General features: G+C 40.5%; 1 protein-coding gene across 4 annotated transcripts in view; it reads left to right on the top strand.

Annotated features, from left to right (window-relative positions):
* The window catches only part of erbb4b (erb-b2 receptor tyrosine kinase 4b), a 429,788-nt gene that overhangs the window by 333,584 nt on the left and 82,287 nt on the right, over positions 1-13,917 (top strand). For 2 of the 4 annotated variants that reach the window (XM_079822541.1, XM_079822540.1), the window contains exons 12-15: positions 4,283-4,482; positions 7,378-7,510; positions 11,849-11,920; positions 13,756-13,849. In XM_079822541.1, coding sequence (XP_079678667.1) covers positions 4,283-4,482; positions 7,378-7,510; positions 11,849-11,920; positions 13,756-13,849 — 499 coding nt within the window. The remainder of the gene's footprint in view (positions 1-4,282; positions 4,483-7,377; positions 7,511-11,848; positions 11,921-13,755; positions 13,850-13,917) is intronic. The other 2 variants (XM_079822543.1, XM_079822542.1) reach the window with 1 other exon arrangement.

The raw sequence follows: 13,917 nt of genomic DNA, 5'->3' as shown, positions 1-13,917 counted from the left end.
TTGTTGCCAGCCTAGAATGAATCCCCCTCCTCCTAATTCCACAGGTCTGTTTCTGACTTCAAGTTCACCTGGGAAACTCGTACTTCTGAGGCCTAGTCCACACGTACATGGGTATTTTTATAACCAGAGTTTTTCTTCCTCCGTTTTAAAAAACAATCATATCCACACAAGCACGGTTTTAAAAAAATCTCTGTCCACATGAAAACGCAAAACCGCGCTATGATTGGCTGCCTGATTTCCACATGGGTCCCATTCACGGCACCGATGCACTGAGGGATGCTATGGGCTCAGTGAAACCCTTCTACAAGTTTACTTTGGACTCAGTGACAGGTAACTGTACACAGGGGCAGGGCCCAAGTGGACTGAAGCTTCACACACTTGCCTTACAATGTTGTATTATTGCATTCTGGCGCCTCTTTTCTGCAATACAATGAAATAACTGGGCATTTATCTGTATACATGTGATAAGCGCTGTTAGCAGAGTTATTAAAAGCTACATCCGCCAATGCATAGAATCCACTCATGTAAACAAAAGCGATAACGGCGCACAAACTGACGTCAAACAAGGGAGAGAACGGCGCACATTTCGACTTAACAAGCCGAAATCTTCGGTTTCACCATCTACACGATAACGCTGTAACCAGAGTTTCTCAAAAACTTCACCCTGGCCGGAGTTTTCAAAAAAGTCCGGTTTCAGTAACCGGATACTGCGTTTGCGTGTGCACAAACAGCGAAACCGCGTAGAAAAAGCTGTGGTTTTGAAAATACCCGTGTTCGTGTGGACAGGGCCTGAGTCAGGCGTTCGTTATTACGATGTCACACATTCAAGTCGGAAACATAACCAAAATAATTATATTGTGAGAAGTGAACCTGATATTCATTATATCATTATATTATTATAAATAACCTGAATTCAAAATGATGAATTATTCTTATTTATACATGGTATCAAAGCTAAATGTTTGTTTTACATAAAGCAAACTGTGAAAGTCAAGTGAATAACTTTCACTTGCCATTCTGTAATCAAACTTTAAAAATAATTAGAATACATCATGTAAAGTTAAAGGGGTCCTATAATGCCCCTATTTACTAGATGTAAAATGAGTCTGTGATGTCCCCAGAGTGTGTATGCGAAGTTTTAGCTCAAAATACCCTACAGATCTTTTTTATAGCATGTTAAAACTGTCACTTTTTGAGGGTGAGCAAAAACGTGCCGTTTTTGTGTGTCCCTTTAAATGCAAATGAGCTGCTGGGCCCCCTTTCAAGAAGCTCTGATTACCTTAGGCAGACTTGCACTGAGAATGTCCAAAATGGTTCAGCCTTTTATGTTCAAACCGGAGTCGGATAATGATGGAGAGACCAAGCGGCAACCTACCGCAGTTTCTCTTGAAGCCAATACGGAAGTGACATATACTGCAATTCATCGACTGGCCGCTAGGGACAGGCTCCAGAAGGTAGCAGAATCTCATTGAGCCCCATGTTAAAATGCCCAACTTTACAGCAGAATAAAACATGTTTAAAGCCTGGTACAAATTGTGGGGTTTTTTTTCCCCTTCATGACAACTGTGAGGGGGGTGAATTTTTTTATAACTCATTTGTTTACATTATATAAAGTATTAAAGTTCTGCATAATTAAAGGCGTGGCCACTTCGAGTGACAGGTGGATAGCCATTTATCTGCTGTCTGTTAGTCATTGCATCACTTCAGCTCCGCCCACGTCCCGCCTTTTTGCCCATTTTCTGTTATCCGGGAGTGACGCGCGCCAGAACGGCTCATTAGAATCCTATGAGTGATGTCACGGACACTACGTCCATATTTTTTTACAGTCTATGGGAGAGACTCAAGAAGAAGTGAAAACGTAGAATGCAACAGGGTGTTTCTGAATGGTTAGTTAATGAATTTATGTAGCTGATGTTCAAGTCATTGATTAGCATGTTCTGCCATGATAATCTATGAATCACTCTATAAATGTGATAATCTATAAATGTGGGAACTGTTGTAAGATGCCTTCAGAGCCAAAGAATATATGCTGAATGAAGATACAATGGGTATAGTTTAGTTTAATTACGGTTATAACTTTTGTCATCTTGCTTTTATGACATACTATTACGTACTGTATTGCAATAAATGTGAAAGACGGATGAGACAGCTTGAGCAGACTCCCAAATGTGCTCCACTACAACAACTCTTCCTCTTCTCAACATGGTCTCACCCCGTTTGTTGCGTGTTCCCGGGGATAGGGTTTATGTCAATAGTGATGTCACTAACCCATGAATAAGCTTGTTGTAGTCCCTACCAGCCATTTGTTGTAGTCCTTAAAAAGCGATATCTTAAAAATAAAATATCTCCCTTTGCTTTGTACTTTGAGCATTGTAACTTTGCAGATGTTGTTTATGCTCAAACAGCAACATTATACAGTTAAAAACACAAAATTCAGAGCCTGTCTGATGTGTTGTGTGCCTTTATTGTCCATGTTAAAGAGGTGTTAAATGATGGTTTATTTTAAAGAGATATTTGTTTATGAGCGTGACATTTATTCATCAAATGGCATTGATTCATCAAATGATATCATCATCAGCTGTTCAAACTACATTCAGCACTAATTTTGTGACTACTTTTCGATTATCTCCTGATTTGCGTATTTTTTTTTGTGTGACCTGGACTAAAACAACACAAACAGCATGTATAAATGCATAATTAATTCTTAGTGAATCCCCTCTTTCGTGTTTTCTAAAGAGTCTGATGCTTTCTTGCCAAGAGTTCAAAGAGTACAAATGAAAAGCTCTATTCACACAGTGCAACACCCATTTGCTTAGAGTTAAAGAGTCAGGAGAGGTAGAAAGAGAGCGAAAGCACAGATCCGCCAGCCTGTTTGAACATTTGTGGGTCATTTGTTGAAAGCTCTAATACTGTAACAATTACCGTTTGTCACATGATGTGCTCTGTATCTGACACTGGCTTTCTGCCTGAAACACAGAGAGAGAAAAGTAGAGAGAATGAGGAATAACAGAAGAGAAGTCTCCGGGAGGCAGATCGGCGAGATGAGAGCGATGTCAGTGTCTAAGTGCACCTGCACGTTCTGCCGCAGCTCTCTGACTCTCTGCTGACGGCCGTCTCAAAGCCCCTTTGATGTGCTCTTCAGCACGCCTGCCTGTGATTAAAAACACTGTCGTGATTACGCCTCAGCATTAACCGATCTCATCACATCTGAAGTGGGAGATCCTCTGCGACGCTCGATGGGGGACGCAAGCTAAAAACTTGCTTTAGAAAGGCAACAGCATCTCTCATACTGACAAATCTCTCATGCCTTTTGTTCATGAAGCCATCATTTCAGCTTTCTTTGTGTCAGATCACATTCTTTTGTTTCATTCTTACTCATTCTGATCTGATCAAGTCTCCAGGCTGAAAAAAAAGATCTGGTCTTATTTGTTGTTTTTGATTGTTTAAAATTGTGGCTGTCAATTGAATGTGTTAATTCAGTTTGATCAATTATTTTGTTTTAAATTAAAGTAAAATGTTATTTTATTAAATATATTCAAATGTTATGTCTCAAATAACTAAATTATATAGTTTTAATAAAAAGTTTGTATTATATTTATTTTAGTTTTAGGGTCTAATTCTCACTTACCATGTGAATGACGCTGAGGGTGTGTTGGTCTCAGCTCATTACAGATAATGAAGGCAGGAGGAAAAGACAATCTCCTTGGTTTCAAACTGATTACATAAGCTGAGAATATGTGTTATGTAGACATATCTATTATGTCTGTGTGGCAAGTATTTGCTGAGTTTCAGTTCATTTTCAGAACAAACTTCTCTGAGAGGCAGACAGCAGAACGTGCATCGTGTTCGTTTTATTAATTTTTTTATGAAACGCACAACATTTAGTTTTTATTGTTAGTATACACACATAAAAGTAGATACTTAGAAGATTGTAATGATGTATAACACTTACATTTATGATAAAAATCAGCAGAGTTATTTGAGTCTCTTTGGTAGTGATAAGAGGTGAATCAAGGTGGTCGACCAAAAATCGAGGTGGTCGTGCCGGCGTGATCGTCGACCTCTAGGGGTTAACTAGTTGCTTATTAGCATGCATATTACTTGGATATTGGTTGTTTATTGGTACTTATAAAGCACAATTAATGACTTATTCAGCATGACTGTAATTCTACATCCCTTAATCCTAAAATGGATGGATGGATGGATGGATGGATAGATAGATAGATCTTTTGTATCTGAATTAACCCCTATTTGTCCCCCTTGTGTTTTCTCTTGTGGTTAGTGGCATCTCTCTTCTGGTGCTAAAACAGCAGTGGATTTCATCACTACAGCTGCAGTCTCTTGATGAGATCAGTGCCGGGAACGTGTACGTCACCAACAACAGTCAACTCTGCTACTACAACACCGTCAACTGGACACGACTCTTCCGCACCAACACCCAGAAGGCCCTGATCCGCAACAACCGCAACCCCAAGGAGTGCAGTGAGTCCATCGCTCTGTTTTACTACTGTTCCATTCGTTTTTTAAGATATATTCGTCTTATTCTAGCATAGCCAGGCAATTAGACTTGCAGCACAAGGTCTGGTCCAGTATATTCTGGTCAGGAAACCAAATAATCAAAATGCTTCAAAAAGCAGTTCTTCACAACATCTACCCAACAATCTGCAGCATCTGACCTAAGAGAAGAAGTCTTGAGGCTGGGATGGTTCTCAGGCTCCCAGCTGCTGTTTGTCCTGGTTCACCCGGACCACAGCCAGAGGTCACGAAGCCTCACGCAGAGCTCGCTGACTTTGAGGCAGTAAACTCTGTCACTTTGGAAGATGCTGGTGCGGCTCCCTCATACCTTTCGTTCTGGCTGGGTCAGTGCCGCTCACTGAGCTTAGCGGGGGCTATGAGGGCCCCTGGTTCTTCCGCAGATGGAGGGGGTCAGGAGATGTCAGACGATCAGAGTCTCACTCTGCTGTGAAATACAAGTACTGATGCAAGCCCCCTACTATGTGCTCCCTTTTTACCCTTCAAAATCACCCCGAGATCCAGAATAAAGAGTTCTTTGAGGGGTTTTTTTGGGAAGAATTGAAGATGTGTAGAACAATGTTACCATAAACCTGAAAAAAAGACCCCAAATACCTCAGGTTTATGCATGGACCGCCAATCAAATGACCCATTTTCTGCAAATGTTAAGTCACTCCATAAATGATCACAGGGAATTAATTGCAGGGAAGACCCTGCAACAATTTCTGACATTTCAGATTTTTTTTTCTAGGAGAAGCTGTAATCACCACAGGGAATTTATTTTCACCTCTGTCTTTAAGAACTCTTTTCTCGCTGCTGAGTGATGTTTATGACGATCTAAAAAGCTGTTTTTGCCCTTCTTTTCCATTGCGCAGGATGTTGTGATGCAACAGCAATCATTAATGTCTCGCGGCAACCGTAGCCTTTTGTTGGGCTTAGCGATCCCCCTGGCTCTTACCTATCTCCCTGGAAACCAACCCAGCACTGCTTTTGACGTCAACACAACCCAAATTGTGTGTTTTTAACCAGGTTAAAACTTTGAAGTTGGCATCTTTTTGATCCATCTGCCACAAACGTACAGCTGAAAGGGCTCCCCACTTCTCTCTGTCGTTCCTCTTGCTGTTGGATACCTGTGTTAAGCACCAAATTGATCCTTGAACTAGAACATGTTGTTCCCTAGAAAAGGCTGGGTTTTTGTATAATGCTTTCTGGAGTGCTTTTACGTGTTATTGCTCATTTATTCATTGATTTTTGCAAATAAACCACATATAAAATAATCCCTCCCTGGTGTTCGGCAGTGCTTACTATAAAATAAAACCCTGCTTAGAGAAATCCTCAATGTTACATACTATATTGTGGAGGTTACTTTTCTAATTGCTAATCAATTCTCCATGGACAAAATCAAGTCTTGCTCTACATTTTTTTCCAATTCGAATAAGCCATTTAACTTGGATATACATAGGGAAGAAAAGACAATCGTAACTTCTGTTTCATGCTGACTTTGTCAACAACATGTGAGCAGCATGTGTAACAGAGGATAGCTAGTGAGAGCTGTGCGGTTAAACCTCACTCCCTCAAGAGGCGCACAAGCGACTGACACTAGGGGCCGCTGTCTTTAGTGTCCTTGTTAAAGATGCCATGCTGGAGACTTCGGTTCGAGTCCCGCCCGGGGCAGGGCGAGTAGGACCGGAAGGGTTACATTGGTGCCGTGACCCGGATGTAAGTAAGGTTTAGGGGGTGTAAGTGTAACGAAGGCCAGCTAGTGAGAACTGTACGGGTAAACCTCACTCCCCTGATTTCAAGATGTGCACTAGTGGCTGCGGTCTTCAGCGTCCTTGTTAAATATGCTATGCCGGAGATGCCGGTTCAAGTCCCGCTCGGAGTGGGGCAAGTGTGACCGGAGGGGTTATGGAGGCCAGCTCACTCCCCTGATCTCAAGAGGCACTCTACCGACTGACGCTAGAGACTGTGTTCTTTAGCATCCTTGTTGGCGCGCCTGCTTCCCATGGCGGAGCCGCAGCTGAGTCCTGCTCAGAGTGGGACGAGTAGTTTACACATGAAGTTCATGCTGTAAAATCCAGCATTTGAGGTGTTCCAAAGGTGTTCAGGGAAAGCAAGAACATGACTTTTTGTTCACATTGTCATAAGTTTGCTCTCATTTAATCCACATAAGTTTACATCCATATTTTAACTGTGGTTGCAAAACTTTTGAACCCACTATACGCTCTTCGATGATGAAATTCTTATTATTAGTTTCAAAAGTTTGCCTGTTGAAGAGGACGTCTGTGAGACTTGCTGAAGTGGTGTCAGCAGTATTTTAAAACACTTTCCAGCTGCTGCAAAATCCAGTGCCTCAGTGGGTGGTCCCCCGAACCATTCTGTCCTCATTTCAAATTGAAATGCAGCAGTTCATATATAGAGCCAGCTTCTTACAAGCGTTGTGCATCCATGACCGGACAAGTAACACTTTTCACAGATGGTGTGTGCATTGTGTTCAATCAAGGTTTGACAAAGGATCTTTTCTCTCTATTGACTGAACATTTCCCTAGGGTGGACTGACAGCACCATTCTGAGACAAATGTGCAATAGATGGATTTTTGTTTTACTGTAACACCTTGGAACAGGGCACATTTTATTAGAAATTTAGAAATTTCATTAGAGCTGTCATATTTCTTGCACAATTAGAAACATTATAACTAAGGCAAATATAAAAAGTGCTCAGAAAAGTTTCTTATTATTAGTTATCTTAAACTGTTTTGCTGCATTATAATTGGTAGGACAGATGAGAGATGACATGAAACTATGGAGAAGTTAGTTATTTACTAGCATGAATGCTCATATTTATGATAAACATATATTTTGCAGTTTTGGATCGTATGATATGTGACCCACTCTGCTCTGATGCTGGCTGCTGGGGTCCTGGGCCCGACCAGTGCATGTCCTGTCGGTTCTTTAGCAGGGGACGCACCTGTGTTGAATCCTGCAACCTTCATGAAGGGTAAGTTGTTAAAGTTAAACGCAACATATAATATTTATATGTAATATAGATATGTCTATATAACTCCACAAAACTATATTTGTACAGGACATGTTTTACTACATGAATCTACAAATCTGAAGTATCACAGGTGTGCTCAAGCTATGTTGTTGGATCATTTGCATACACTTCCCGGCACTCTTTATTAATGTTCGCTTGTAGAAGATGTGTCTTCCTAAGGTTGAACAATAGCTAGTTTCGTTCTCCAGGGATTTCCCAAAGATTCATGTCTCCATCCTCTAGATAGACAAACAATAACAAAACAGCAGAGCAGCACGTCCCCTGGCTTTGGAGAGCACGTTGCAATGATGAAACGTAAGCTTGGTTGAGCTGGAAAATAAATAACAGTGTTTGGGTGAGCTAGATGAGCTGGGTACATCTTCTACATCATATGACATCTACATCAAATACAGCGGTGTGTGGAGCACCATGACAGAATGAAGAACTAAGTAAAGCCTTGGTTTTGTTTTCACACAGGCACAAAGATTTACGGAAGATAAACACACACACACACGTACAAGTGTTTCTATGTTTGTCCCTGTGGACTTTAAGAAAATAAGCTCTTTTCAAACTAACTTTTCCAACTAACTAGTTTATCTTTTTCACACAATAAATATTATATAACATTTTTTTTTTTAATTCCATTAATTGATGGTTTAATGATATTTATATAAGTTTAAATAATTTAATATTATATGATCAAACTATGTTTAATAGTCTGGATTATAGACTTTAAAAAAAGACTTTCGCACCTTCTCTTCCATTGTAGAAAAGTGAAGCCGGCAATGTCCCAATATGGCATTGACTGATTCGGATTCGATTACATGGAGAGGGAGGGGTTTATGATCTATACTGAGACCAACCGCCTGGGGGCGATCAAGATGCTTTGGCTTCACTTTTCAGGACTTGAGCGGCATGTCTGGATATGTGACCAGGTTAAAATAATAGAAAGATCTGTCATCATTTACTCACACAATCTTATCTTTCTTCTGTGAAACACTAAAACCTTTCTTTACCCAAAGAAGCACTTCTTTTCTATAAGCACCACCTACTGTCAGAGAGTGAATTTATTCAGTCCATCTGTTTTTGTTTTGTGCAGGTGTGTCTTATGTAACAAGCTAAAGTCAGACCATTCTGTATTCGCTCTAAGTCTTGAAATTATGCAATCTAATTGAAATCAAAAACAACTGCTCATGCTACATGTGTGTATCTTTGTTTGGATCGTGATTTAAAATGCAGTGGTTGCCTCTCATTTCAAATGGCAAACTTTTTTAAGGCCAGTTTGGCCAGTTAAAGAGCAAATAAACAAATACATTTGCTTAAAAGAAAAAAAATAAACTGGCAGCTGGTATCTGAAATAGCCAATTTGCCTGTAAAAAAACCCTCTGAATCGGCCATTAAAAATATATAGGTAGATCTTGCCTTACATCAAGGCTGAGGTCAGGGATCTTTGGCTTGAAAAGGTTGGTGACCACTGGTCTATGCAATGGAAGAAAATGTGGTCCAATGTTGTTTTGGACCAAAATTACTTTCATTGTATGGGCAAACACCCAAAGACTAAAACTTTTGTGAAGAAAAGAAAGTCATACAAGTTTGGAATGACATGAGAGTGAGTAAATGATGACAGCATTTTAATTTGTGTGTGTGCTATCCTTTTAAAAGCATTTAAAAAGTTGGAAAAATAAATGGTGTAGTAACCTATTTTCCAAGATAAATGGCCTTCATTTAACCAAAAAACGTATTTAACAAAAGCACAAATACTGTACATAAACCTTGTTCGACTAGTCACACATTAAAGTAGAGTGGGTGGATTATGTAGGGCACAGGAAATTGTAATGTATGCCAAAGCACTCTAGAAAACATCATTTGTGTAGTACATCTGTGTATGTTCATGTCATCCATTCTTGTTTCGTGTGCAGCCAGTAAAAGATAGACAATTGCCAACACTTCAATTTGATATTTGACTATAGACGTTCTGCTAACTATAAGTAACTTTGCAAATATACATGTCGACTACCAGTCATTACAGTATTAGTAGACTGTCTGCTTAATATTTGCAAACACTTTGTTTTGATGGTCCTCCAACAGTCATTCTACTGACTATAATTAACTTAGCAACCACGTGGCAGCTTATTCTAACCCTAACCCTACCAGTCTACTAATACTCTACTGAGAGTAGTTGCAAAGTTAAGTTACTTATAGTTAGTAGAATGTCTAAAGTGGACAATCGAAATAAAGTGTAACCAGACAGTTTATCTGTTTATTGTCTTTGTGTTATTTCATGGTACCCTGTGTCTTTATCTCATCATAAATTCCTAAACAACCCAGGGAAAAATTAATAATTTAGTTTGCCATGAGAGAGTAGATTGGAAAGTGCTTTGCTGGTCACCAGCACATGTTGTGTTTTGGATGCTGGTTTGCTGATGTTCACGTTATTCTGCTTAACTAACTTAAATGTGGGGTAACCAATATTTGAAAAACGCTGTTTGAAAGTTGGTCGTACCGACACTACAACAAACGTGTAGCCAATCAGCATTAGGGGGCGTATGACGGTGGAGGAGAGATTTTGGAGCAAGAGAGAGATTTTGACACTGGTTTTGAGTGTCATATTGTTTGTCCGAGCTGCTGTGCTGTTGACAACTAACAACGAACTCTTGCTTTTATTTATTCTTGTGTACTGTATGTTAATTTTTTTGTGATTCCTTGTCGTTCGTTCATCATCTTCACTTTATTTTTTGTGAAGCATTATTTTGTTGCGCTTCTGTTATGATAAATAGACATCCACTCTTGCTTGTCTGTAACGGAGGTCAGCTAGCGAGAGTTGTGCAGGCTGGTGACTGCTAGAGAATGTAGTGTTTACTGTTTAGCGTCCTTGTTAGAGCGAATTGCATGCCAGCAATCAGGGTTCGAGACCGACTCTGAGCAGGGCGGTTAGGATTGGAGAGTGAACTTTGGAGGCGGAGCAGTGAAGAAAGCGGTGTGTTTAGGTTGATTTCAAATATCAACAATGTTCAGCAACGATTTAAAGGCTGATTTATACCTCTGCGTCGGACCTGCGCCGTAACCTCTACACTGTGGGCTATGCGTTGATTTTCATTTACACTTCTGCGTTGTTGTCCGCATTGAGGTGCAATTACACATGCAGAAGGAGCATGATAACCAAACAGCATGATAACCTCCCCCAGTTTCTCTTGAAGCCAATACGGAAGTGAATTAAACTGCAATTCATTGACTGGCCGCTAGAGACTGGCTCCAAAAGGGAGCAGAATCTCATTGAGTCCAATGTTAAAATGCCCAACTTACAGCTGAAAAAACATGTTTACAGCCTGGTACAAAATGTGGTTTTCATGACAACTGTGAGGGGGTGAATTTGTTTATAACTCATTTGTTTACATTATATAAAGCCTTACATTTCTGCATAATTAAGGGCGTGGCCATTTTGAGTGACAGGTGGATTGCCATTTGTCTGCTGTCTGTTAGTCATCACGTCACCTCAGCTCCACCCACGTCTCGCCTCTTTGCCCATTGTCAGTTATCCGGGAGTGACGCATGGTGACGCATCGCCAAGATGGCAAGGCCGACTTAACGTTTCAAAAACAGAAACCTATGGGTGACGTCACAGACACTACATCCATATTTTTTTACAGTCTATGATGATAACCCCTGTCTGAGGGGTACACACAGCCTATGACGTATCTAAGGCGTTCACTCGACGCGGAAGCATAAATCTTTAGAAATATTGCTTACCCCACCTTTAACCAGCCAGGCTTTCTTGGTAAACCACTTTTACCAGTAACTACCACCAGCACGAAAATAATTTTTGTTAGAGAGTGTTTGTCTTTTTCCTCATAAAATTGTTTTGATATTAAGCTCCTTCTTTTGGTTAACACAATTGGAATAAGTAAACAATAAAGGTGTTGATCAGTGCAGTGAAAAGGGTAAATTACAGATTGGTTTTGAGTTCCTTCTTTATTTGTTCTGTGCTTGCGTACTGCCCAAAGGGAAAGATGAATATCAGCTTTTGATTGATTTGACTGAGCGAAGCAACAAAATTTAATTTCTCCCTTGCCCTGAGCTAAAACAAGACAATAAACAAACAACATCCATTTTCACATTCTAAAACAACAGCCATTTGCCATTGTAAGACGTCCCTCGTCCTTTGAGTGTTTAGGACTATCATGGATGGGTGCACTGTATTTTATAGAAACGCCACATTCATGTTGGTTTTGCATTGATAGTGAATCAGCACCAGGGCTTGTGCACCCTGCGATCCTTCCACATGATTCTTTTGCCTTGCAGACTGGCCGGTTCTAGGCCCAAGCTGCTCACCAGGCCCTATGTGGTTGAGAAGCGGGAGGCCGGTTTGGAGAGGTACGGCACGGCCACAGACGCATCACTGTCTTGCACTGTCTCGTCTGCCTACTCACCCGTCCCACACGAGTCACCCAATGCTCCGATATCTTTGCTGTTTTTGTGTGTGTGTGTTTTGTTTTTGCAGGGTGAGCTCAATGTTTTCTCTGTCTCTCCTCTGGTTGTCGACCTCTGCGGTCACACTCGCTGTTCGCACAAGATGATTCACTCTTCCCTGTTTGGGAAAAAAATGAAAAGACCCACTGTGGTGTTTTCGAGCTCTATCTGAAAAATTTCGAAGATGATTAGGACAGTATTTGTTGTGTGGTTTGCTGGAAGCAAGCAGAACTTTGTGTGCTTTTTTAGAGATGGTATTAACATTCATTTCAGATGATTGGTTCACAAGTAGCTAGTGATAAATACAGATGAGAAAAGAGTCCAAAAGGCTTTCTGATCCAGTTTTCAGTCGATTTTAGGGAGGGAGGACACAGTTACAGGATACAGGTTTGCTGTATTTTTGATCAAATAAATGCAGCCTTGGTGGTGAGCATTAGAGACTTTTATATATAAAAAAAACAACCCCGAACTTTTAAACGATATAAACAGTGTATCTTTTGATTTTAGCCTGTAAATCACACATTTGCTGTTGTTTATGATTCTACAAAATTCAGCCAATTCATGTTCCACATTAGACATCAAATGGAGACCCAATACAGAAACATGTTTTACATTTTTATAGCAGTATGTTCAATTTTAAGCTCATATTTGTTTACTTTTGAATGTTAAACCATTTTGTTTCTGTATTGGGTTTCCACTTGTTGTTCAATGTAAAATCTGTGTCCTAGAGCAAACACCAGCTGAGAACAAAGAGAACACAGAGTGAACCAGGAAACACAGAGTGAACCTGGAAACATGCAGTGGACACCAAACATGCGAACACCACAGAGCCTGTGAAGTTAGCGTTTACATAAAGGGAGAAAGAGAAGTGCTTTAATGATAAGTGGCTCTTCTAAAAGCTTCTTCACAGTCCACACAAAATGTGCTGTGCCTTTTAGATAAAGAATAATTAATTCTCATTTAATTTAACACTCACCGACGGAGCACATGTCGATAATAAAAAATGTTTAAAATATTTTTCTCTCTCACTGAGCTGCCATCCTCAACTTGTCACGGCAACGGATGTCAGCTTCTAAAATGTCACTACCGTCTTCAGAGGAGTGATGGAACCAGGAAGCGACTGTGTCTGCACGTATTGAACCATTTTGTGATCATTTGTTTCATAGGTCCCTGGCTGATTTCCTCTGTGTGGTGCTTTGAGGTGTCCCTGAATGTGCTTGATGAATTGTCACCTCGATAGGTGGTGAAGGGTGACTGTTTACTTTTGGTCAATAGTGACTGTGTTTGCCAGCTGTGGCAGCCGTCTGAGAAGTGCTGTAAACACCCGACGGATGTGTTAGATTCCACTGTTGCTTCCCTACGGCCTTGCAGCGCCTCAGGCACTGAATTCCCTTCGGCTGCTCTTTCACAATCTACCTGTGTGTGTGTGTGTGATGACTCTTCTTTTACTGTCTATGATTCAGCCTTTCCTCAATCAGGTCTTGAAATCTGAAGTGTACACAATGATCTACAATATCTAGTCTGAAATTGGAGAGTTGTCTTGACTTTAAAAGGCTAGCGATTGAATCATGTAGATCCTTGACCTTGAGCAGGAATTCCTGGAAGAACTTTAAAGATTGACGTGCCCTTTTTTTCCCATCTGAAACTTAATTACTGAACTGAACATTCATTATATGTCATTGTAGTGTGTTATGATACCTCATATTTTTCTTTGTGCCCTCTCTCTTTCTCTTTTATAGGGATGTACGTGAGTTCGCAAATGGCTCTGTGTGCCTGGAGTGTGACGCACAGTGTGAGGTGGCAGATGATGACGGTCTTACCTGCACTGGGCCTGTGAGTTCAGTCATTTTTCTGTCCAGCTACACTGAGAAAACAATATGGCAATAATATCAGTCATATTA

Source organism: Gobio gobio (genome assembly GCF_949357685.1).
Source record: "Gobio gobio genome assembly, chromosome: 7".
Classification (NCBI taxonomy): domain Eukaryota; kingdom Metazoa; phylum Chordata; class Actinopteri; order Cypriniformes; family Gobionidae; genus Gobio; species Gobio gobio.
The sequence above is the reverse complement of the archived record's forward strand: the minus strand, read 5'-3'. Positions and strand labels throughout refer to the sequence as shown.